This window comes from Maylandia zebra, linkage group LG9 (assembly GCF_041146795.1).
Source record: "Maylandia zebra isolate NMK-2024a linkage group LG9, Mzebra_GT3a, whole genome shotgun sequence".
Taxonomy (NCBI): Eukaryota; Metazoa; Chordata; class Actinopteri; order Cichliformes; family Cichlidae; genus Maylandia; species Maylandia zebra.
In genome coordinates, this window is record NC_135175.1 from 5,463,520 (window position 1) to 5,491,438 (window position 27,919).

General features: G+C 41.5%; 1 protein-coding gene across 1 annotated transcript; it reads right to left on the reverse strand.

The window, feature by feature from the left end:
• On the reverse strand, positions 1–27,705 carry lancl2 (LanC lantibiotic synthetase component C-like 2 (bacterial)). Its single transcript, XM_004573669.4, has 10 exons — positions 27,299–27,705; positions 26,328–26,530; positions 23,113–23,230; positions 22,142–22,349; positions 19,919–20,066; positions 13,481–13,627; positions 10,994–11,176; positions 8,598–8,774; positions 7,524–7,596; positions 1–6,203 (listed from the first exon to the last, which is right to left on the reverse strand). The coding sequence occupies exons 2-10, from the start codon at positions 26,490–26,492 to the stop codon at positions 6,127–6,129; spliced, it is 1,296 nt and encodes a 431-aa protein (XP_004573726.1). The 5' UTR covers positions 26,493–26,530; positions 27,299–27,705; the 3' UTR covers positions 1–6,126.
• Between the last annotated feature and the right edge of the window lie 214 nt (positions 27,706–27,919).

Below are 27,919 nucleotides of genomic sequence, written 5' to 3' on the forward strand. Positions count from 1 at the left end.
GGAGGTACACAAGCTCTATTCAGCTTTATTTTAAACAAAATCACAGACAATTCTGTCACTTTGTAAGCAATAACTTTAAGCAGATTAAAACATTTAAGACATTTGACTTGCTGCTAAGTCACTGAAGTCCTGGAGTTTAATGAGGGAAAATAAACACAGACACTCATATGAACACTAATTAGAACGAGGGCAAATAAATCACAAACACGTGTCTAAAACTTTGTCTCTTTCAATGTCCAGTCTTCAGCACACACATAATGAGCCTAGACATAGGAGCCAGTGAGTGCAGACACACACTGACACATCAACACAAACATTGTTACAAGTCAGATTTTCATGCAATGACATTCATTTACAGATCTCTGCGAAAAATGAGGCATTTTATGTGCATTCATGTGCTGTCGGGATCACTGGATGCCTTATTCCAAAATTAATTCAGTTCATTTTTTACCTCAGGTTTACACACAATAACCCATATTGACAAATGAAAAAAATTTGTCAATTTGTCAAAAAAGTATCAGTGTAACTCCATGTTGGTACCACACAGCCCGAGACTTAAAGAACGGTGAGGAAAACAAAAAACCTGAGCTCGTTAAGGACTTTAGAGACAAAGTTAGAGATCTACATCACTTTTATCCAGATATATTTAAAAAAATATTAATTTCCAATGTTAATTTTTAAGTACACATATTCACTGATTTGTGGGCTGGGAGATGCAGGCCTCAGTCTGATCTCAACACTTGATGTGCAACGTTTTGTTTTCTACTTTTGTGACATGATGTAGATCAAGTTGTAATGAAAGATTTTTAATACACTGGGAATCACTACGGACCCATATATTCAACTTCTTGGATATTTAGTGATTGTGCGGGTATTCATGTTTCAATTTCATAATTCTGCTGTTTTTATAAAACGTACAAATATAAACCACCTCAGCCTGGGTTCCTGACATTCCTCAATCAGACCACTGATGTGGGTCTGATTGACCCACATCAGTGGTCACAGATTGTGGAGCGACCGTGGCTCGGGGGGTTGGGAAGCGCATCTGTAACCGGAAGGTCGCCGGTTCGATCCCCGGGCTCTCTGTCCTGGTCGTTGTGTCCTTGGGCAAGACACTTTACCCTACCGCCTACTGGTGTTGGCCAGAGGGGCCGATGGCGCGATATGGCAGCCTCGCTTCTATCAGTCTGCCCCAGGGCAGCTGTGGCCACAACTGTAGCTGCCTCCACCAGTGTGTGAATGTGAGAGAGAATGAATAGTGGCATTGTAAAGCGCTTTGGGTGCCTTGAAAAGCGCTATATAAATCCAATCCATTATTATGATCACCACACTTTACTGGTACTTAACAACTTTGTTGCTTGAATGACGACTTTTTCCCCCCTGCAGTCTTTGTTCTTGTTGTCCCATACGAACACCTCAGGGCAAGCCACACCCTTCTCTCTCTCGTTGTACTTCAGAACTGCAGCACCTACAGTGCATTGGGAAAGTGTTCACGGCACTTCACTTGTTCCACATTTTGTCATGTTACAGCCTTATTCTGTAACATGACATACCATACCATCTGAGAGATGATCAGAGGAAACAGGATGTACCTGAGCTCAGTTCTGAGTGTCATGGCAAATGTTGTGAAAAGTTATGTTAAATTTTAGTTTTTTATTTTAAATACATTTGCAAGAATTTCAAGAAAACTTTTTTCATTTGTCAATATGGGTTATTGTGTGTAAACCTGAGGTAAAAAATGAACTGAATTAATTTTGGAATAAGGCTATCAAATCACAAAATGTGGACAAAGTAAATACTTCCCGGATGCACTGTAGATTGTTTACTAGAGGGTTTAAGGCATGAGACTTTCAGAAGAAGTCTCATGCCTTACTCCTGCAAATATGCAAATATGTGATGTCTTGATAAATCGAGCAGATATTTGAAGTTTACACAGCACCATTCTGGCATGAAAATATCTTAAAAGTTTGTTTTGTGACCCAGAAAGAATAATATTTCAAACTCCGCCACTCTGTGTTCCTCCACCACTGCCTCGTTTGAGTTTTGGACGAAATGGATTCCGAAATGGAGACCAGAACAGCCAATCAGATTGTGCCACAAAACCAGCGTAGAGAAAGAGTTGAGCGCGCACAGGCAGAAATGTTGAGAGCGCGAGCAACAGCAAGCGCAAATGCAAAACCAGAGCGAGAGGGGCTGCTATTGTGTGTGTGTGTGTGTGTGTGTGTGTGTGTGTGTGTGTGTGTGTGTGTGTGTGTGTGTGTGGATAATAGCAAACACTGAAATACAGTTTTTGCATGCAGCAATGAATTTTGTTCAAATTTTTATTTTCTTCGCTCAAAATAAATTTCTCCTCAAAGTGCAACACTTGCACCTACAATATTTTTTTTTTACGTGCGCTCAGAATAGCGGCACAAAAATAACGCCATAGACACACCAACACCAACCCTATCCCGGGCAGGGTGAACTGTTCCCTTGATTTTATACTTATAGGGGTATTCTGAATCGCTCTTTGTCTGGTCCTTCACCCAGGACCAATATGTTATGCGAGACCCTACCAGGGAGCAAAAGCCCCCCGACAACATAGCCCCTAGGATCCCTGGGACACACCCCTCCACCACGATAAAGTAGTGGTTCACTGGACCAGCTCTTTGCCCTCTAGAGGACACTTGAGGGTTCATGGGAGTTTGCCCAACCAGTCTACATGTGTTTTGATGACCTGGAGAAGGCACTCAACCGTGTCCCTCAGAGTGTCCTGTGGGAGGTGCTTTGGGAGTATGGGGAGTCTGGCCCACTCCTACGGGCCATTTGAGCCTTATACAACTGCTGCTTGGTCTGCATAGCGAGCAATAATTCGGACTTGGTTCTGGTGGGTGATGGACTCCGCCAGGGCTGCCTTTTGTCAACGATTCTGTTCATAATTTTTATGGACAGAATTTCTAGGAGTAGCCAAGTGGCGAAAGGCTTTCACTTGGGTGGTCTCAGAATCTCATTTCTGCTTTTCGCAGATTATGTGGCTCTGTTGGCTTCATCGGGTGATGGCCTCCAGCTAGCACTTGAATGGTTTGCAGCTGTGAAGCAGTGGGAATGAGAATCAGCACCTCCAAATCTGAGGCCATGTGTCCTCAGCTGGAAAAGGGTGGAGTGCCCACTCCAGGTCAGGGATGAGTTTTTATCCCAAGTGGAGGAGTTTAACTATCTCGTGGGTCTTGTTCACAAGTGACGGGAAGGGAGCGGGAGATCGACAGACGGATTGGAGCTGCGGTTGCAGTGATGCAGACGGCGCACCGGTCCGTTGTGGTGAAGAGAGAGTTGAGTGTAAAAGTGAAGCCCTCGATTTACCGGTTGGTCTACGTCTCTACCTTCACCTACGGCCAGGAGCTGTAGATAGTGACCAAAAGAACAAGAACGCGTTACAAGTGGCGGAAACAAGGTTTCTCTGAAGGGTAGCTGACCTCTCCCTTAGAGATAGGTTGAGAAGTACGGCCATTTGGGAGGGATTCAGAGTAGAGCCGCTGCACCTCCACATCAAAAGGAGCCAGTTGAGGTGATTCGGGCATCTGACAAGGATGCCTCGAGGGCGCCTCCTAGGTGAGGTGTTCTGGGCATGTGCCACCGGGAGGAGGCCCCAGGACAGACCCAGGACACGCTGGAGAGATTATATCTCTCAGCTGGCCTGAGAGCGCCTTGGTGTTCCCCCAACAAGTTGGAGGAGGTGGCCGGGGAGAGGGAGGTCTGGGCTTCTCTGCTTTAGCACAACCCTGGATCAGCAGAAGAAGATGGACTGAATTATATGTTGTTCAACTTTCAACCATTTGAACCTTATAGTCATGCTTCTTCCAACAGATCCATTACCAAAATGAAACCAGTGCTGAAAGAATTGTGACCAGGAACTGCAAATCATTTTTTCTTGTATAAATGAAGAAGTAATTTTCATCCGCAATTGGTTCAAAATGCAAAAAAAGAAAAGAAAAGAAAGGTTTTTAAGACCATAGCAAAGTGGATGTGATGTAGTCCAATTGTTTGAGCTGATTTTTGAATCTATAGTTCTTTAATAAATATACCTGACTTGTATAACTCAGATCCGAAATACACTTTTTCCTGAACACAGACTACTAAGTTGTTCAGTGGTGTCAAACAAAACCAGACAAAAAGAAGAAACCACATACAGCCAGTCGCTAAGAGGAATTGAAGAGGTTTTGACACTTTCATTAGCACTGGGCTGAATAATCCAAGCAGATGTTTGAACATTTTCGAGCCAGTACATACAAGTTTGACCCTGTTTTTATTTCACAAAAACCAAATTGATTCAGTTTTGCACTTGGCTCATGTTTTTTCCCTCTTTGAGATGTATGCTAGGCAATTATTCAGCCTTTAAAAAGATCGAAATTAGTCAAAGCCCAGTATTGCCGAAATATACAGTACATGTTATGACATCTATTGCAAAGTTGACACTAAAACTGTGAATCACTGCAATAATTGGAACATGTATTTTTATAACAGAAAAGCTGCAGACAGACTTTACAGCTGACGGTCAGCTTGAGAGCACGGAGCTACTTTATACTTGTTAATAAAATAAAAGAGGGCAAAGAAACATGTTGCCTACTATGCGATCAACACATGAAGAACTGAAACAGCACACCTAAATACAGGAAGAATAACTACTACACTGACACACAATGAGGCACCAAAAGCCAATAACAGTGAGCATGCCACAACAGCTTTAGTTCATTTGACAGAGATGCACATCTTCACACATACACACACACCCACACTTGCTCTCTTGGCCTAAGTGCTACAATATTAAAGGCTGAGTGCTTAGAATGTGCTCCTGTGACCAAGCCCAGCTGGCAATAATGTGTTGATGGGGAGCCATGAGGTCCATGTCTTTTTCTCAGCACATTATAGGCGAGTTCTGACAGCGTTCCAACATCAGATCCAGTGTCTATCTTCAGCAAGAGAAAAAGAGGCAATACGATGGTCGCGCTGCATCGATCTACTGCTTCTTTTATTTTTACTACACCTCCATAAATGAATGTGTAGTTTTGTCCAAAAACATTCTCTGTACATTTTTAATCACAGAAAAGCTAACCATGTCTTTAATCCAACAAATAATTAATCAGTTGCACTTATTTCCAGTTTGAATGTCTAATATTGGTCACTACTTACGCATGACCAAGGCTGAAAGCTTTATCAAAATACACTGCTCAAAAAATTAGGGGAACACTTTATGATCTCAGAATAAAACAGTCAATTAAGCTTCAAGGATTCTTGGAAGCATAAACTATGGTCAACTAATTTCACCTGTTTTGGTGCCATGAATGTGGCAACAATGGAAAAGCAACAAGAAGACAACTCCCAAATGGGAATGGTTTTGCAGGTTGCAGCCACAGACCAATGCTCTCCTCTTAATCCTCATGACTGATTTTTCTCAGATACCACCGAAACTGGGAGGTCTCACACTAGTGCCCTATGATGACAGCATGTTCACATGGGAAATAGTGAAACAGACCTGCATGTTTGGTATCAGGATGAAATCCACATATCTAATGTCAGACTTCATGCTGGAGCAAGCCCTGGGATCCTCTTGGTGCACAACAATGTCTGTCCTCCGCTGGGGAGAATGAAGGCAGTTCCTGGATGATGAAGGCACTGACGCCAGTTATGAAGATTCTCAGGAAAATTATGCACTGGTCCATCGAAACCCACCAAACAGTGCCACACACTGTCCAGAAGTTTACTGGTGCCTTGATCCAAGTCCAGAACAAGATTTAAAGACATCAGCTAAGAGCGCATGTAGGGTCATGGGGACCACACATACTGCTGAGCCACACTATGATGCAGGTCAGACGAGCCTATTTTTAACTTGGATTTTTGGTGTGGTTTCTAAATTCAAACCCTTAAAGGGTGGATGATATTGGTTCTCACTGTTAGTAGATCATTTTGTTCTCAAGATAATTACAAAATTTATGACACTAAAGATTTTCAGAGTGAGTATTTCATTTATCAAGATCCAATGTGTGATTTAAACGTTCCCCTCATTTTTTTTTGAGCAGCGTACTTTTAAAGGAAAGTTAACTTGAAAATATTAAGCCTCCCCTTCGTAATCCAAAGTCAGGGGCTGTCAGGTCAAAGTTCAAAGGCAGGGAAACACGAAGCTTCGGGGTTTTCCATCTCTGATATGTAGTGGAGGGCTCCTGCCATACCTAAGTGGAGAAACAGTCATTACTGCTGGATACACATTTCACCGTATGCCTTTTTTTTTTTTCCCTTTTCTTTCTTTTTTTTCTTCTCTTTATTTCTTTTTCTCTTCTTTGCTCTCTACCAAAAATCCACAAGGGCAATGCCCGGCCATCAGTCCGTTCCCCTGAGCTCAAGCTCACTCGACTTATGCGGCAATCCAAAACACACCAGCAAGTTGAAGTGACCAATCAAGTGACTTAAATCAGGTCGAGATGCTTTGACTTGACCTTAAACATACTGTTAATGCTTGAAAACCGTCCGATGTAGCTGAATTAAAAATCTTCTGCTAAGAAGAGTGAGCTGAAATTGCCATTTTTGCTGTTTAAGTGAAAGGTGAAAAGCAATCTGCTGAAGTTACTGAAAAAGCCGTGTCCTCTACACCTATTTTTGGTTGGAGAGCAAAAGAGTGCTCTTCTGCCTTCAGACCTCTGAAAGCTCCACAGACAGCCAACAGATTAAAACCTTTTGTTATAATGCAGCTGTGCTAACACGCTGCAATAGATCACAGTAACTTCTGATCGACCAGAGGCTCGTAGAAATAAGCTTAACATGCAACACACGATGAGACAGAGTTTAATGAGAAGCATCATATACTGTACATCACCTGGTACCTAGAGTGGATGTTGTGATCTAATCATAACTGTTTCACAACCAAATAACCAACCAACTGCATGTGGCTACGTGTCAGACATCTACTAAATTACAGACCTCCAAGCAACAGAAAATGTTTATTAGGTAAACACAAAGGCTTATCTACTGAGGAACTTTTATTCATATACTGCATTTATTCTTTTCTATTCTTACTGACTATGCAAAGCACTTCAGATTACAAGTCACATTTAAGCATAATTCATAATATTGAATTTATTTATATTTTTATTTATATACTTTATATTATTTATTTTATATGTATTTTATCTACTTTAAGCACTTCATCTACCTCTCATCCATGGGCAGTTTAGATTCACAAATAAAACCACTGTCTTTGGACTGTGGGATGAATCTATAGCACCTGTGCAGGCACAGGAAGAAGCACCACATCTCCACACAGGAACCTTTTTGATATGAGGCCATAGTGCTAACCACTTCCACACTGTGCTACAGGGGTGAATGGTTGAAATAAAGTCATATTCCATCATTCCTGATGTAACATTACACATGTGTGGAAATGTAAGGAAAATTTCACCCATTACAGCTGAGTAGCTGCTACACAGACAGAAGAAGATGCAGACGAATATGACACAGACGATATGTGAAATATTAAATCAATACGAATTAAGTACCTTCAAAAAGGGAGTATGGTCTGTCTGGGATACGACACCCATGTGTCCCGTAGTCCAAACACCACTCAGCAAACTGTTAGAATATAAAAACAGAGCACACGTGAACATCATTCTTTCTTAAAAACAACAAAATAGACTTCCTTTTATAAGTCTTCAGTGTTCAACCTTCTGCCAAATGTGAGGGGCACACATGAATCATGTAATAAAATTGGCTCATTAAGTTGGTTGTCAACAAGTCACTTTAAAAACATGTCAAAAAGCCCAACTTTCACAGTGCAAACAAACATGTTTACAGTCTGGTTGCTATAGTAATGACAGATGCACTGAGCTAACCAAGCTAGGTAAGAGTGGAAAGACTACATGATAAATCCCATGCTGGATCTCTGTTAGAAAAAGCTCACGTGAGACAAAGACAGTGCAGTATGACCAAAAATCTGTATGGTAACATTTCCATGGCATTGTTAAAGAGTCCTGTAGTTCCCCAGTACATCATGACATATAGTGAGCCGTAATATAAGAAACCAGGAATAAAAAAACTCAATTTGGACTTGTTTTTTCAAAGATAGTGGCACAAGATTTCCTTTTAAGGCAAAACATGTCAGCTTGAGGCCACCCAGTTCCCTCTTATTTTTAAGAAACCAAAACCTCCAGAAAGGAGACGCAGCTCGTCTCTTAGCCACAGATCAGCTGTTAACAGTCTATTATACCACCATGCTGCCTGCTGTGTACTTTTTTACATTTGCAGTTACTGGTGTTTCAAAGCGTATACGTTTACCACAACTACACACATTGAAAAGCTGCTGTGTCATATGATTAGAAACACGAGTAAGAAGACTGTACGTTACAGGTCTCCTCTCAACAGGCTTCACGGTGCTCTGGTGTCCAATACGAACATACATTTAATGCCATGACCAACGTTATGTCTGTTAAACAGGGCAGCTTAAATTATTCAGAAAAAATCATATCATGCATGAATCCACAACAGTTTTAACCACGGCATCTTTAGAGCCACTTCTTGCTTGTGCATATTTAGTCTACTACTGAGAATCTTGTTTTGTTTACCCTCGGTCTTACCTTGCAGGCGCGGTGCAGGTATTTCTTCTCCTTGGTGAGTTTGTAGAGAGACAGGAAGGCGTATCCGTTGCCAGCGGTTCCATGGCAAATACCGTAGCCTTTTCTGAGCAGGCCCCGCTGCCATATCACCTCGCCGCAGTCTACAGCCTCCTTCAGGTACTTTTCTTCTTTAAAAATCTGGCAAGGCACAGGATGAAGCCGACAGGATAGTCAAACCTTGTCAGCCTTTCAACAGCTACTGCCAACTCGTAACAGATGCAGTCAGCATTTTGACATTTTTTGTTAAATATCGTAGCAATTAAAAAAAACAAAACCCAAACTGCATTCTGTATGTGAAAACACTTCATAAGCTGAAAGCATCGTCAACTCAAGGCAACCAGCAGTAAATGTAACCCCTGTATCAGACAGCCCATATAATATCTACAAACCTGACGCTGTATGGTCCTCGCAGAAGAGATAAAGACTCTGCCTACATGAAAACTAAACCACTCATCCAGATCTCATTTCAAAGAAATAAATTAATCTAAAGCAAAGCGACTTGAACTCATAACTGAGGTGACAGACGACCTATCAGACAGGTATGAAGCTGACAGGACACAGTAGGAGTACAGTGCAGACCTGACAGTGTGCCTGATTGGATGTGATTATATAAGCCAGTCTCCCACAGCTGTGTGAGGTCCGTGATGGCGTCAAGCAGGGAGCGCTTTGAAAAGCTGCATTCTACAGAGCTGCCATGTAATGTAGAAGAAATTGTATCCGGCCCCACCTCTCTCTATTATTATTATTAGCTTTTAGCTGTAACACAGAAACATCAGCTACAGGAAAGGAGCAGGAAAGAAACAATCCACTATTAAGAACCTGCGCTTTTTAAAAACTCGTCCCAGTGACAGTTCCTTCTGTTTCCACCTGAATACACGGAACCAGCCAATCTTATAAACTGCTGCTGCGCTCTCATTTCAAACACACCAGCAGCTCACGTTCTGTTTCAGAATTCTCCTTTTCCTTTGAAAGCAGAACCATGTACCCTCGCCTTTCCTACTTATCCCGAGAATTCCTCTCACACAGCAAGGCACAAGTCACCTATTACAGCTACCAACTAGATCCACTCCTACAACCCGACCATATATGACATGCAGACGAATCCTTAGCTACATGGTTAAAGTAACTTCAGCCATGTTGATTTTATACGAGCTCATGTCTCTGTGGTGAACTCTGATGCTGCTAAAATTAACTCATGATGTATTCTTCCACTGTAACCTGCAGGGGTGCTCACCAACACTCCACTAGGGGTGATAACAAGCTGGAAAATACCGGCTATTTTAGGAAGCAATGACCCCTGACTGTCTGAAAACAACTTAATGTCTGTATGGATTTAGTGATATCAGTTGATATCATCGAATATGGAAGGCTGTCCATGAACACGATGTTTTCTGTATGGCAGCATCTGTTCCTTTAAAAGCCGCTGATGGTGGCTTGCCAACGTGCCGGTTCCATAGGCGCTAACGCAGCCCTCCATCAGAGGCAGTGATGCATGTCGGAGGTACCTCTCTTCTTTAGTCTAAAGGATGTGACATCCATTTTTTTCAGTCATCAGACTGCAGAACAAAGCAGTGTTTTCTGGATCATTTTGATGTATGGCTGCTTCTTTGCATTCAAGCAACACTGTCAGAGCCATAAAATAATGTAATAGGTCTTGGTTGAGACTATGAATATGACACAGTATGCCTACTGTTGTCAAATAATTGCGAAATTAGTCCAAACATCACATTTATGGAGATCCAGCACAGTGAAAGAGAACTTCAAGCCCTAATAATGGAGCATCCCTCTGTGATAATACATCACCATTATTCTGCCTCATGAACAGGATCGTATTTTCTGAAATCATTCAACTTGCCGTCCATTATTGTAAAAACACAACTCCATCAGTGGGAGCACAACGTGTGGATGCAGCATAGTTTCAACAGCCGACCTGAAATCTGCCACTAACAAAACATGTGGCAGTTTAAATGTTTAAACGCGTGACACAAACGGCACAGTTGTTTAATAGCGGAACATTGTTAAGTGCAGTGCTTTGTTCACTGTGCCAAAACAACAGCAAAAAATAAAAAGCAGAGTCTCATTAGTAAGAGCAAAATGCCAGAATGGCAGCATGTTGGCTGTGATGTAGCTTCCTAATGGACCAAGAAAAAAAACGAAATTAGCCAAAGTGTTAGACGCCAGGCGAAACAACATCCCATCAACAACATGATTTTTCTTTGACGTGTCAAATAATACATGCTTCACAAATATGTTTAACACAATAAACTGTTCATGCAGTGTAGAGCTGTGCCACAAGGTGACAGTGTTGTTTGTGCGTGTTAGACAGAGAGGGTGGCTGCTGACCGCAGAACTCTCACCTTATGGGCCATGATAAGCATATGGATAACACCGGGCGCTCCGTGGCACCAGTGGACCAGCCGGTCGCTCTCGTTGCTCAGGGATGAAGGGAAGTTTCCTGAACGAAACCTCTTGTGGCGGACGTAGTCGATGCTGGGGCGAACCAACTCTGACAGGATGTCTGGATGGACTTTTGCTCCAGACTGAAAGGGACAGTGTTTAATTTCAATTGTACTGTTCAGCTCTACATTTACAGAATTCTCTTTAAATGCCCCAAAAGGAGGTGACTATCACCTTTCCTAATGGCAGCAGAAAAGCTGGTGAAACACAGCTTTTCAGAGCAGATGTTTCAGAGCAGATGTTTATAAGATCTAAATGGACTCAACACATACTTTGATTGCTACAGTCATGAATTATTCATACAGAGAAAGATGGATTCTCATGTGTTAATGAGAACATCAGTGAACAGCAGAGAAAACACAAAAGTCTGTGGACAGATTTCAGTGAGCTACTTTAAATCAGGCTTTTGCTGTTGTTATAAATCACAAGATGAATAATGGAATCATCTTTGTTGCCATGGCGATCTGCTGTGTTGCCACCCATCTTTTTGTATTCTTACTCAGTCAGATTTTGCTACTTACAGTTTTTTCTGATTTATTTTGGCCATATGAAATGTTTTGCCTTTATCTGACAGTGAAAGCAAAGAGTGACAGAAAAACTGGAAGAGGGAGAGGGGGGCAAAGCGCTGCTCCCCTGCCAAACGGCACATGGCTCACCCCTTGAGCTAAACTGGCACCCCACAGGTACAAACAATTACATTGTAAGGGAAACAATTTGAGGTAAAGGTGAGTGTACAGCAATGAATTTTCAAACAACAGCACGTCCAATAGATTTATATAACTAGCTGGAACAGTTTATACCTTCACTACAAGGACATGTTAGTGTGCGGCCGTCAGGGTGCGTACGACTTTTTGTCGGTGTGTGCCAATCCCTGGCCAGCACCAGAAATGCTGAAAATCATGTGATTCCAGTCCCTGGCTGGTCGCTCATGTCTCTCTACGGTCCAGACCTTATCTGTATCTTTGACCTTTTATTGTGCTGACATTAGTGTCAACTTTTATCATAATTAGAGTATGAATTCTTGTCTTCTGGTCAAACATGTTTCATTAGGTTACTTTAAACTTCTGACTGCCAACGTCTAATAAGTCTAATAAGTCTAATAAGCCTAATAAGTCAAGGTTTAAGTAAGCATTTATAGCCCATACACACACACACACAATACAATCTCAAGACACATCTGAACTGAGCAGTGTGGCTGCCCTGTTAAGTAATGTATTTGTTGTGACTATTTTCAGAATTACATTGCTTGAAAATTGATAAATGATGACTTTTCCCATAATGGTACATGCACACAGTAACATACTGTATGCATGTGACAGCTGGGATAAGCTCGAGTCCTTCTGTGACCATGAATTTGACATGCGTGCATATATGAATATATCTAAAACACATTTCTAGCTGCTAACAATACCCAGTAGCATTTGAATGCACAGTGGGAACACTTTGGTCGTTCTTTGTAGGCCATGCTTCGGCAGGATTTCACACAAAACTGCTTCATCTTAGCCGCCAACAACACTTACAGGATGTCTGCCTGCAGAAAGTCTCAGCTCCTCTACTGGCTTTAAGCCCAGAACAGTAAGAAACAACAGACATTAAGCAAACCTTAAATCAATGACTTACTGATTGCCAACACCACTAATCAAACAGTTCTTCTTCCAAATGCCGAATACTGATAAAGAGTCTATCTGCCCAAATCTATAATCAATAACAGATTTCAGCCCATTCTGATATAACAGCACTAAGGAAAACATAATCCTCCAGCTAATAATCCTTCATTCTTTCAGGTAAAGTAAAATTCATACTTGGTGCTTTTATTATATATTTTTTTCAGTAAACATATACATAAAAAATGAGTACAGAGAAATCTGGATCCAGTCTCTGGCCTCTCTTCATTGTTTTTTCCTCAATAATTAGATTGCAGTGCTCACAAAGAAGGTGGCAGGTGGCTTGCAGCACGGGCTGCAGGTGAGAGCTGTCAGCAAAAATACAGATTCAACAACGCTGACACTGCAAGCACATTACCTGGATTCACTTACATGGATGTCACTTTGTGCATTTATGCGTGTGTGTTTGTGGCTACAGTATATAAATGCGTGATCTTATATACAAGTGATATTAAATGTTACTCTAGAATGAAAGTCAGTCTATTTGGAAAAAAACATCAATAAGAAATACTTTCATTTCTCTGATGTAGCAAAATGACACAATTTATTGTGCATCATCAACCAGAAGATCAGAAGCTTCGAGTGTTTCTCCATAAATAACTACATGACAGATAACATTAGCTTTAGCAATACTTTCGAACTTATTTATATAGAGGAATAAAATAATCTTTCGTTTTTAAAAACCCACTGACTTTAAACAGACCGCGTTCTGTTTTCTCCTACCTGCATCAGCATGTAATAGATGCCGGCCAGGCCGTGGGCAGCGCCGATGTACTGCTTCTTGTGCCACTCATAGAGGAGTGGACAGCGATCAGTCTTCTTCTGCTCTGCTGACATGTTCTTACCAGATTCCACAATGGCTGTGACCACCTGACGTTTGGAGAGAGAAAGAGTGGGAAAAATAAAGGAACCTTTGAGCTCACATTTGAATCCAAACACACAGTTTGGCAGAAACTGATATAACATCTTTACTACAGAGCTGAGAGAGTGGAGTGTTAGCATTCAGTTCAAAATGACAAAGTGAGAAACCTACAGTTTCATTATAAAACTATAAGAACAACATGACCTGGGAGACACCATTTCTACTGGTGCAAAACTATACTTTTGCTTTATTATTTGTCTGACAGCCTCATGGATAGAACGACGGCAGAGAGAGGGCACAGTAGGCGACTGGATGAATGTATCGACTATGAACGATAGGCTGAGCCTTTTACCGATCGTTTTTACAAGAGTGATTCATTTTTTTGCCCCTGGGTAAGTTTGCTAATAATGTTGGTTGAAGAAAGAGAAGTGGTCAACGGAAAAATAATAGCGCTGTTTTAATGACACCCTCCTCACAGTGCAGCGATTTGTTTTCTCAAACTCATAACAGAAAGAAAGAAAGGCAGCAGCCTACATTCAGGAAAAAACGAAAACATTTTATTTAAATAAAATAAATTTAAAAAAATAATGGTGGGGAGGGAAACAGAGACACTGGCTTCTTTTTCCCACCGTGTTTACAGGCTGTTCCAGTGTTTATCTGTCTTAAACACTCGACAAAACAACAAATACATAATTGAACAAAAAGTAAGTTTAAAATCAAACTTTCTCTTCCAGCGAACGTTAAAAACCCCAAAACAAAACAAAAGAAAAACTCTGATGTAATGTTGTTTTTTGTGCGATTTGGCACATCTCAAATAAATAAATGATTAATCCACAAAAAGTAGCTATATTAATAATGAAACAAACAAGACAAGAAGCTCAAATATTCCCTCCAAAAAAAACTGTATAAATTCTAAACCCGCAAATCAGTCTGTGGATGATCACATTGCTCCGCCCATCAAAGGGTCACCTGCGTGGATATATCACCTGTCGTCAGTTGGAAAATTTTTACATGTCTCCCATGTGAGATGGTAGGCAGGTTAAACTTCAGGCAAACCTCTCATCTTCATTTCTAATCAAACGTAGGAAACAAACATGACTAAATTCTCTCGATTTTAAATGCTTTGATCACAGAGCCTCCCATATGATAAAAATCTAGATAAATGTGGTCTAATTTACACTGTGCCAATTTACAACAACCATCTCACGTCACTTAACAAAATTCCCTTTTATTAGACGATTAGCCTCCTTCACAATAAAGTACGGATCCATTTAAAATCATTTGATGCACATAGGACAATCTTTCATCACAATAAAACATAACACAAAATAATACTTTAAATAGGACAAGCAAAAAGCAGACAGACATACAAAACGACACACACATCAGCCTACAGGGCACAGATGAGGATGGGCAATGGATGGCTAAATGATTCCGATGACAGGAAGCTTTTTACTGCTATTTCTTGTCAGAGTGTCTTGTCAAGAGAAAAGAGAGAATAAAAGAATAAAAATCACAGTCTGAAAATAGAAAATCATAGAACACAACAAGCCTTTGTTAGCTTCTTATTTTAGAATATTAGGATCACTTTTTTGGAAACGTGCGTTTGTGCGTTAGTGGTGTCAGTTACACTACACAATCAGAAACCCTGGAATATTTCATCTAACTATGCTTGTATAACTAATTCTGGCCACCGCTCTCAGTGTGTCTATGACAACAACATTGCATGCCTGACATTATGACTGTGGGTGTTGCATCTTATGTCTTGTCTGCAAATACTTCCTTCTGAACAGAAAGACAACATCATTTATCAGCTCACTAATATGACACAAACCTCTGAGAGCTAAAGAATTATCCATAACATTAAATCTGGGTTAGATTAAGAGGTTGAGGGATTTAAATTCAATGAGACTGCTGCACACCAGCTACTAAGCTTTATGTGCAGCAGGGTGTTATACGAGGGATTTCTTTATGCTCTTCCATTTAGGAACAGCTATAAGCTGGAACACTTTCTCCAAAGCCAAACAACCTGGATTAAACTGAGGCGTTGCCATGTGGAAGGAGCAGAAGTTTGTCTTCCACTGATTGGTCGAGCAGGTGATTAGGATGACACGTGGCTGCTCGATCAGCCTCAGATATGTTTCTGTTTACTTTCTTTAAAGGAGAGAAGACACATTTACACTAACATGAACACCTATGTGTTAATCTTCCACCTTTAGGTGTACTGGCTCTTTTTTTTTACGTCTGGACACCCTGGCAGAGGAAGAGTTACAATTTAAAACAGCATGCTGTGATTTGCAAAGCTCATAAAGCCTTGTTTAATTCACTACCAAACATAGAAACCATATCAAATGTTTAAACTGAGACAACTGGGACTTATTGTTTATGTTCCTCAACATAAAACTGTGAAGACTGAATATGTCAGTAGCTACGGTGCATAATATCATCAAAACAGCAACATTTCTGCAGAGGAGGCTGAAATCAGTACTGGTTGCTTGCGATCTCTGGAACTTCAGGTGGTCTGCCTAAAAACAAGCATGATCCTGTCATGGAGATCACTCCATTGTGTATGAAACACAGAAACACAGCCACCTCCTCGGGGCCAAAGCTCATTTAAAATGGACTGAGACAAAGTAGACAACAATCCCAAATCTGAAGTTCTTTTTGAAAACATGGACACAACATCCTCTGTAGTGGATCCCATCCAGATGATGTGTTTTTCAGGGAAGCGCTTCCATATTTAGAATTGAAGATGGATCCCAAGTTAGCTACACTTCTGCTTGATAGGACGAAAACAGCAAAAAAGCATGGGGAAGGAACCTGGAGCTTGTACTCAAACTTCACAGTTCAAAATTGCAGCTTTATCATAACCATCGTAATATTCAAATGCCTGCACCAAGCTGCACCAACACAAATGGTCTAAACTGCTTAGAGATGACGATTTCTCCTCATGGTAATAATCACATCCCAAAATTGTGCTGAGGATATTTGACAAGCTACTGTGTTTTTCTATAGTCATGTTTTCTGGACATTCTGCTTAGATATATGCAGTAATACACAGTAGCCTATATGTGGAACTGAAGGGGCTCGGGGTTCTGAGTCAGCAGTATATCATGTCCCCAAGCAAGACAGAGTGAAGAAAAACAGTTCTGCAGCAGCAGCACTGCCTCCATCATGGCAGGACAGATTTACATCCCCTGTTCATTACACAGGGAATGTGTTATACATTACACAGATCTATGAAGCTCCATGAAGATCTATACCACTCATGTGTGTCATGTCTGCAGCTGTCCATTTCCCTGTGGCAGAATCCTTCCTATTATGGAGCTGACCTTACGACTGACTGGTTTAGCTTAATAATTTACCACTGCTACTCTAACAGGGTTCTCAACCCATCTTGTAATTTAAATTATTTTAACATCGCACTATAAAGAACAGAAAACCCTGACAGGCTGGCATTTGAAACACAAACACATGCACACTGTTGGGTATTCATATCTTGTGGGGACATAATGCTTTCCCTAGCTGCTTACCCTAACCCAGAAAAATGAATGCCTAACCCTTACCATAACCCAACTGTAACCCTGTCACTAAAAACACATTTTGAGTCTTAAAAATGCCTTCAAACTTGTGGGGACCAGGATTCTGGTCCCCATAAGGGCTGCTGGTCCACACAAGTATAGTAAACTTTGAACTTTGGTCCCCACAAAGATATGAATACATGCTTGCTCACACACACACACACACACACACATTTACTCAGGGAATCAGTAAGGGGAAAAAACGCATAACTAGCAAACCACAGAGATCTCTCTAATAACTGATACACACAGAGACAACAATGCAGCAGAACAAGATTGAAAACAGAGAGCAAAGATCTGAGCACGAGAAAAAGAAATAAAAGCATCTATAAAGCGGGTCCTGGAGGAGAGCCACTGTTTGGTAAAGCCTCCAGAGTGCTGAGTGTTGTTGTGTGGTGACAGGTATACGAGCACAGCTGACAATGAGATGAACAGCAGTGCAGCACTGCAGGAAACTGGGTGCTTTGGGGCATCCGATTTCTATTCCTTATTTGGCCATGAAAGTACTTTTATCTACCGGTTCTGAAAACAACGATAGCTTGTGTGCGTCGGCTACTGCCCACTCTCTCACCCCTTTCCTCACTTTGTGTGTGTATTTGTAAGAAAGCGAGTGAGAAATCGGGCACAGTATATGTATTTCAGTCTGGCGCTACACCAAATGGTGACAGCTGGTCCTGCAGTGACTGTGTGTTCCTAAATAAATAACCAAAAAATATGAGAGATTATTAGTCACAGTGTGTTTGAGTTTGCATGTTGTGTTTTTGGGTCCCATGTCCTCTGTGCTCTGATACCGTCCACTGCCAACCCTCTCCAAGAAGTCTTTGCTAATAAGAAGGTCAGAGTCAGGAACAACTTCCAAAGTAGGGCTGGGCGATATGACCCAAAATTCATATCTCGATATTTTTTAGCTGGATGGCGATATAAGATATATATCTCGATATGTTTTTTTAAAGCCATAAAGTAAGAACAAAAAGAGAGTTCTTAGTCAAAGCTGTGTCCCAGATGTCACACAGGCACTTTTATTAACATAGAGCAGATGTACATAAAATTTACTCAAAAATAAATTATGAGCATTTATTAAATAATAATGCTCCATAAATAAAAGAAAACAATGTTGTTTTTGTGCATAACAAAAAGCTCACAATTGTGCAGTCAAAATGTAAACTAAAAGACGCTGAGCACAATAACAAAGACAGATTTCACAGCTGCTCTGTTCCCAACTTGTACTGCGTGACTGACAGCCTGGAGTTTGAAATCCGCTTCGCAACCACGTCTCTTAACAGGTGCCATTTATAGTCCTTATACACAGTAGGGTAATATTACGTTGAAGCACAGTACGTATCACTCCGCGAGGCTCAGCCGTAATGCTCCGACAATCCATCAAGCGGTGCAGCTCCGTAGCTTACTAAAGTCGTACTAAAACATTTTTTGACAGATTGCTGAGCGCCGTGTTCCACATAAAATCGGTTCGCGGCCATCAAGCACAACCAGAATTCATACATAAGGCGCGCTGTCAACTTTTGAGAAAATGAAAGGATTTTAGTCCGTGCAGCCCCTCTGGGCTGCATGGCGTTAGCGTGGTTAGCTCGTTAGCGTGGTTAGCTAGCTAACACGTTGACGCCGTCCAGCCCCACGCACGGGGCGATGCGCAGTAACTCGTTAACGGAGATTTGCCGTGTCCATCTTGTCGCTTCCTGCAGGTGAAGCGATGGGGGACGAGGAGGAGTTGTGTTCAGTGAAGGAGAGGCGAGGCCGAGTAACATTGCGTAAAGACGAAAGTGGACGAAAGAGAGGCAAACCTGCGGCTCCACAAGTATAATTATAACGTAACATAGACTATATCGATATGAAGGATATTGTCACATCTTATATCTCGTATAAAAATATATCGATATTTTTTAAAAACTCGATATATCGCCCAGCTCTATTCCAAAGTATTATTATTTTTACCTTATCCTGAACTGCACCTCACCACTTTGTTTGAGACATCACCTTTGTTGCATAGAGTAAAAGGTGGCATGGCTGTCATTAAATACTTATACTAACTTAATGTAACGGCAACAATACTAGGCTACTCTGCAACTATCCTAACACTTCAGTATCAGTCTTGTCACACTACGATTTGAATGATCTGCTACGGTGTCAGTGTTTTAAAGCAACTTTTATTAAAGGAGTTGAAGTAATTGAGTTGACCATTTTTGTTCTGGTATTAAACCCTCTGTTGGGAATCATTTAATTCTACAGGTGTTGGTACATCACTGGTCAAACTGATAACTCAGTACTTCACCTTTCAGTCTAACTATGGTTACTTGTGGCTCCAAAAATTCAACAGGCCAGTAACTAAAGGGTTGTGTGCGACCTAAGTGACAGCATGGTGACTACGTTTATGTGGCGTAAACAAAATGCAGCATTATGAAGATTTCTGTCTCAAAATGAAGTTTAAGGACAAATAAGGAATTTATCCTGATTTGCATAGATCAGGTATCTGGAGCATTAATATGAATCCTATCCTCCCTCAAAAAGCTGGATCAGATATTGGTGACAATGAGCCAATTCAGGGCTGAACACTTCAGTACAGTGTTGCTTACAACACCATACACGAGCAGAATACCCTCGCAAAACATGGAGAATGTTAACAAACAACGTGACATAACATTGTCAGACATGTCTTTATCATTATTAATCTGAAAAAGCACATATGACATGTGCAAGTCTCACCTTTGTAATGGTGTCCTCATCCACAGCGTCAGTGCCGATCTCTTTGTTAACGTACAGCAAAGCATAAAGGTATCCAGCACGACCATACAGCAGCTCATCTGGTATATCAGAGTCTGGGCTCAGCACAGACCGCTGAAGCTGAAGAAGCCTGATGGAGAAACACAACAATCACTGCATGAGGCTGGGGTACGGATCAAGCACAGATTTGTTTTCCACCTGAGCCATGGGGGATAATATTCATTCACTATCCTGACCGCAAATACTGCAGCTCCTCACAGCACCAGCAAATGTGGATTAATACACTGGTTGAGGAATTTTAAAAACCCCGTATTATTCTTACTGACACACTCATTATTTTATCTTGGTGGTCTTCTAGTATCCATGATATCGGATTTTACCTCAGGATTACAATTTCAACATAGCTCTCCAATGTGAGCATACGATCAAAGATGAAATATCCTAAGTGCAGTTAAGATTTAGCCTTCTTGGAGGTTTTTCATGCCATGACCAAGACCGTGGGGGGAGGCTCAGCTGGCGGCTCTCAGCTTGCCTGCGACGGCACGGGGCCATTTTGTGGATGTCCGGCATATAATTGTAGATCGGATGAAGCTCGCCTTGGAGGACCACCATCAAAGCTTCATAGGGGATCGGATGACTAGCCGTTCGCCTATGCCAGGCAGTGACACGGTGTCCAGGTGGCTGTGGCCCAGCCCTGAGGAGGGGAAGGAGCGCCTGGTGGAGGCGGTTGGTGCTTAAGCAGTTTGTGAAGGGGCTCCCAGCCAGAATGGCAGAGTGGATGCGTCGCCACCAGCCCACAAGATTGGAGGCAGCAGTGACACTAGCGGAGTATCAACTGTCGTGTGTGCATGCGGACATACGCAAAAATCCCATGCCTGACGCATCCCTTAATTCAAGTCAATTCAATTTTATTACAGTGCCAAATCACAACAACAGTCGCACCACTTGTGCAACAGAAGGGCTAGACTCAATTTCCACCAGCAGATAAAGGGCTTGTATCACTCCCTCCTTCGCGGTGAGCGGGGGACGCTGACTATGAGGTGGTACAATCAGACAGGGGAGGAGCCCCACAGATATATCACCTCAAACTCCTCCAAGCATGGAGAGAGGCTGAAACTGCTACAATGGTGAGCCTGGTGAACAAAAGAGATGAGTTGGGGCTGGAGGTGCCAAATTCCAACATTTCCGCCTCAAAAAATAGCCATCGTATCCTGGTGAGACAGTTCTTGGGGCTGGCTGGTTACTACCATCGGTTTGTGCCTGGCTTTGTGGACCCGATCATTTCCTTGATTGATCTCACCCGAAAGGAAGCCCCAGAACTGGTCCAGTGGCTATAGCAGTGCGAGGGGGTGGTCGTACAGATAAACAAACCCCTGCTTCACACTCCTAACTTGTCTCTCCCTTTTATTCAGCTTCAAACGGAGAGCTGGGGGTAGTTTTGTCCCAGTAGGTAAAGAAGGGCCCGACCGCCCAGTTGTATACATCACCAGGAAACGGAACAGGAGGCCAAGTACAGCACGATGGAGAAGGAGTGCCTGAGGAGGGTCGACTCCCTCTTCAAAGGCTAAGCTGGATGGCGCCCTGAGTCGGGCAATGGGGGTATGAGGTGGCAGGAGTAAAGAAGTAGGTTCAGGTTGTTGTGTCAGGGGAGGCTGGCCCACAAAGCTGTTCTCCATCACCTGACCATGCCTGCCCTACTTCAGTAGGATACTGGGACCTGATGGGAGAGCTGTGCCGCATGGAATGAGGCAGCTGGAAGAGCAGCTGCATGAGTAAGAAACAAATCGTAAATAAAGTCAGTCAGGTGTCCATAACACTGTGGGCTTCAGGTCCTTTCTACCACACGGGCCTTTCAGGGAATGTGCTGTCAATTAAAAAAAAAATACTGGCAGCTTCCATTGCTTCTTTATTGCTTCGTTCTGAAGTCATTGCCTTCACAAACTTGCTTGTTCACACTGCCCGCCCAGTGGGGTGACCCAAAAACAAACACACTCCAAAGCAAAACTGGAAATAGCCTACCATCAAAGCCTACATGGGGCTGGGAAAGCTATCCTGTCTGTATGGATGCCAAATTACACTTATGTCACTGACTAAATCTTCATTGTATATATGGGGTTTATATAGTGCACAGTAGCAGTACGATTTCACCAGAGACTCTGCTACTCTTTCAGATAAAGATCGAGCATCTCAAGCAATCCGTCTAACCTGGACAGACACTCTTTGCTGTCAGTCGTGTTATTCAGTTTGTGGTGGACCACCGCACCCACTGCCAGAGGCCCCGCGTCACCACATAGAAATGTCACTTTGCGCCCATTCAGGATCCTCATGGTCCTCTTTACGTAGTCTAGGGCTCTATGCAGGTAGGAGGCCTCATTTGAGACCCGGTGCAGTTGAAGGTACAGCAATGCAATGCCTGCAGTGAAAAGAAAAGACACAGTTAGGTCTATAAGTATTTGGACAATGACTGCACACCACCACTGTGGATTTTAAATCAAACAGTCTAGATGTGACTGAGTAGCAACTTTGAGTTTTAATTCAGATGTATTCCACTAACCACAGACATTTTTGTACGTAGTCCCTAATTTTCAGTTACAGGACAAATGTAAGCCCTGTTCTTAACGCTTGGATGATTTTATTTTTTTTTGCAGCCAGTGACTGCCCGAAGTCTAGAAATCACCAAACGTGCCACCAAACACTGCAGCACATCCTCTCTCTGGCTCCAGTTTTATCTTCATTAACTAAAACGCTCTCTCTACTGTAAATCATGTAAACCATAGATAAGGTCAATGATTTACATCTGGTAATTACTGATTTTTTTTATTTGCCTTAATAAACTCTTGGGTTGCTTTTGAAACATATTTTGTGTCATTATTAATTTGAACTTTAGACTAAACCTCTAAACTTTTCTCTGTAAATGGGGGACTATGTACAAAAAATATCTGCAATTCCTTTATTGCAATACTTTTGTTAAATCCCTAAATCAAAGTTCAAGGTCTGCATTTCAGTTCAGTGTTAACTGTTAATTTAATATCTATTAATTGTGTACAGAGAGAACATTAGTGTTTGTCGTTGTCCAAATACTTATGGACCTAAGCGTATAAAATAGAGAATATTTTTGGGTGGATGGATAACAGAACTGTGCTCTCTTCACATTTTTAGAGTAGTCAGGGACACACCTGTCCAGCCGGTGTAGGTGGAGAAGTCATGGGGGTCGGCTGTCTTTAGGCCTTCCTCCATCTGCTGGAGGAGATCTTTGATCTTACTCTGGACCTTCTTCTGAAAGGATGTGCTAACCTGAAGAGAGAATACATTTATAAACTCCAAGTTGTCAGACTCAAGAGCTGCACTATCCATCAGCTATAAAGCTAAATGCTGATTCTGTGGTAGCACAGATGGAACAACAGAGGAGGGAGGGAGCAGCAGGAAGTTAAGTAACATGCACTGGGAGACAGAATCATATTTAAGCTTGTTTATACACAGCAATGAATGAGTTAGGCTGTCTTGAGTCAAGGACATAAATGTATGGGTATCGGCTTTTGCTGAGTACTGATTTGATACGAATCGCAGAGACTGGGACAGTAAAGAAACATTAGGCTGGACATAAACATTGCTTTCCTGATGCTGTAAAAGAAAATGGAACAAATAAATGTACCAAGATCATACATTTACATTTACTGAATTTGAATGTCTTGGTAAAATAAATAAAATGAGAAGTGAAAAAATACCAGTATGTTGTTCAGCTTAGTTTCATTTCAGATGAGTAACTTTTTATTTTGAATATGCTCACAGTCGTGCCATTTTCTCCTTTCTCTGCTGTTGACACCAAGTCGAATCGATCACAAACACCCAATTCAGTTTCCCAAGTCAGGATTAGAACAATATCTAATGTTTTCATCCACATAGGTTGAGCAAGCTCAATGTCTATATGTGATCTGCTAATAGCAGCAGTGGCAAATCTAATAAATGCTCAGATATAAGTTCATGGTCCAATCTTCTTATCATTAGGAATCATTTAAGCAAATGTTAATTAGGTTGTTTTCCACAAGGCCCAATTTTTTACTAATTTAACATCATGGGTCAGGCCATGCTTTAAAGGCTGATTTGCTTGTGGATGTGAAATGAACTAATTCTCTACAGAATCCATTCACACAGAATCACCTACAGCGTGAATGCGCTGAAAAGTAGGGCAGGGCAAAATTCTGAATCAAACTGCTTTTTCACACAAGGCCATGTAGGTTTGGATTTTTCCCCCCTTAATAACAAACACCTTCATTTAGAAACTATATTTTATGTTTATTCGTGTTATCTTTGTCTAACATTTAAATTTGTTTGATGAACTGAGTCATTTAAGAGCAACAAAAAAGATTGAAAGTCAATATTTGGTGAGGCTTTGAGCGTCAGAGCCTGACCAGAGAGAACTGTGACCAAGGCTGTCTGTTCTCTCTGCTCTGCAACAGTTCGACGAGGAGCTCGATGGTGAAGGAAAAGAACACAGTGACAGACACATGAATAGATGGTGCTGTTCTGCATAACAATGAAATCTTCAGAACAGCCAAAGAGGAGAATGAGGCCTTTAATGACGGTGACACAAAAATCTACAGCTCTGACTTCAACACAATATAACAGTGTTTACAATTCATTAGCAAACATCTGTAATGGATCCACTTTAGCAAATATTTGTAAATTTCTATATCTGGAGATTTTTTTGGCAAATGCCATTAAATTCAAAAAAAATACTTGAGCATATTTAAGCCTGCCTGATGAGCTTCTTCCTGTTGTTGAATTTCAATGAACACGAAGCGCATTCCAACTGCTGCAGTCCACGATGCTGGACTTGAATTTTTGTCTTATTGTGGGTCAAAATACTTACTGAGGAGACAGCTGAATGATATCATGGACCACAACATGAGTAAAGGTAGGAAACACAAGGAGCGAGTGCACCTGGTGTTAGCAGTGAATATTCAATTCAATTCACTTTTATTTATATAAGGCCAAATCACAACAACAGTCGCCTTGGAGACTGTTGTTGTGATTTGTATTGATTTGGCGAATAAACTTTCAATACAATAAAAGAAAAGAAGGGGGGCTGCTGATATACCTCAACAGCCAACAATTATACAGTGCTATAGTGTTAGCTCCTGAGCTTTCCATCTAATTTCAGGCACTGCCAGTCAGCAAACGGCTGTGTACAGCGTCTCAGCCAATCCTGTGCGAGTATGTTCATGCACATATTCTGAACATAGTTTCACAATTACCGCAACAAATTGATAAGTTGCTACGTTCTTGATCTTCTGGAGCTGTTAAATTCTGTTTCACAGAATCATAAAGTCTTTGGGCAGTCTTTGGGTATCTAATAAGTCTTACTGAATTCATGACATGGTTGCGAAATAATACAACAACATTACAGATGCAAAATACAGAGAGAGAAATGTGTTATAACAGGTCAACTATATGTCTGTAATGGTGAATACAGTCTTCAAAATGCCAATACACATTTACAGCAGCCAAGCTTTGTGTGAAAATACAAAAAGCTCAACATAACAGCAAACAAGCCTTCTTGAAAATTCATTGACGACCAGAAAATTGAAATCCAGGTATTTTCCGAAGCTCCTCTCTCTCTCTTTTTGTAACCAACTCCAAACTCTTAATATTTTTCTTGTTTTTAAAAGACAGGAATAAGAGTGCAGAGGTAAATTATATTAAAGGTATAAATTTAATAAAATGTATAAAGATGTAAAGATATTAACTTGAATAACTTAAAAACAGACGACGTAACGTTGAATGTTCTATATTCTGTTCTATGACCTTCCTAAAAACACTGGAGATGAGTTATTTTGTTGGGTAAAACCATCTTCATATGAGCCAATGAAAAAATTAGTTACTTTCACTTGCAGGATTCAAAAACAGCCTAAAATTAGACTTTGACTACCAAACTTACGATACGATTATATTTGGTGAAGCATACCTGTCAGTGGGAAAAAATATGTGGAATTTAATTGCAGATTTATTTATTTTTTGTTTATGTGAAAGAAACCTCCAAGATCTGACTGTCATTTCAGACCATAACACCAGCTTCACCGATTATTACTGTACTGTAATATGTGTACCCAGAGGACCCAGACGCGGAAACTAAAAAAAACAAACAAAAAACAACTGTATTTTTTACTTACTTTGACAAAACGTGACTAGCTTTGTAATATTATTGCATTTAGACTGATGAAAGACGCAAACCACAGCTAAGAAATTATATGCGCTAACATAAACGAACCCCTTTCAATGTCAGGTACTCCCACACCGTAACAGTCCCGTAGTATCAACAACAAGCCTGGGCTACGCTAGCTTTACTTTCTGTTAGCAGATGTGAAAACCAAAGTGAGGGAAAACATCTCACCTTTCCTTCCGAATCAAGGGAGTCATTGCAAACTACATCCGCTCCAGAGTTGGAGGTGAGGACTCCTTGGTCCCAGTCGGGATATGGGTTTGAAAAAGAGCGCTCCTCCATCTCTGCGTCTGTAGCCGAGATCAGCTTCAGTCGCTTGGACATGTTATCTCCCATCTCTACGGCGGCTCGGCAAGGCCAAATATCTCAGTACGCTGTAGAGCCAATATAGTGGAAATAAAAAATCGCCTTACAGAAATATTGTTTTAAACCACACTAAAGTGACATGAAATAATATGTAAATGGAATGTAATCATTAAAAGGATCGAGTAGTGTATTTATGTTTTGTCTAATGCCATTGACATACAAAAGAAGCCACAGGACAACATGCCTTTATTAATCGAAATTAAAAAAGCATGCAAAGCTACCCTTTAAAAGTTATTTTGATTCACACAAAATGACGTTTAAAGCTTGGAGTTACTCATTTTACATTAAAAGTCCTCGTTTTTCATTCAGTCTCGGTTTCCTTGAGTACTTTTAAAGGCATATTCTTCACTGCTGTTTCTGTTATTCCCCAGAAATATATTTTGCTTTGCATCGCACAGACCAAAAGAATACTGAATGTAACTTCAGCTGAAAGTTAGAAATAGAGCACAAACAAATTGAACACGTTCAAAATCAAGTTTTACAAACACGAAGTATTGCATTTAACATCCGAGGGTAAAAAAAACTTTAATGAATGTCACCTTGGACTGTTGTTAAATTGAGAGATTAATAAATAATGCCATGAGTAATACACCTTCTTTGGAACCAAGTGTGACGCTTAAGTTTGCGCAATGAGACGTCTGAATGGAAAAGGAGAACAATTGTTGCTACACTGGCATTACTGTGGTAGCCCAAACAGCAGGTCGTTATATTAGCAACAGCAGCTGCGATGCTAAAATGCTGCAGGTACTGCCAGGTGGAGCCAAAATTGGGCTTACCAAAGGGATCAGCAGGCTGTCCGATCAGCAGTGTGCGGGGCTTCCACAGCTCGTTTGTCGGTTGCGGCAGCCTCCAGCCTCCGAGCAGCGTCTCTAGGCAACCCGGAGTCCAGCCTCTCCTATTTTTCGGTGAATGGAAGTGTGAGCCGCAGTCTAAGTGCACCGGCAGGCAGCCATGTGTCACCGCATCACTGTGTCTCGCCCTGCCTCTCCTTCCTCAGCATCCTCCTCACTGAGCGCACATCGGATTGCTGCCGATGCCAAATCAGTAACACTCACCCCCCACCCCTACACACACACGCACACCCCGACGGTTTGTACACAGACCACGGGCGTAACCACCTCACTGACACAGACTTCCCCTCCAGCAGCCGCCCGGTGCCCGTCAGTACCCAGCAGCCCAGTTCGGTAGCTGACTCCTATGTAAATGGTGACAGATGGTGTTAGTGTGTGATACCGTGCTGCCCGGATTAAGCAATATAACAAACCACCACCCCTCCCTTTCTCCCTCCTAACAAATTCCACACACAACCCTCTTTCGTCTATTCATCCTGTTTCCTCTTTCCTTTTTTCTTTTTCTTTTTTTTAAGATTTGAAAGGAAACACATTAGAGAAAAGGCT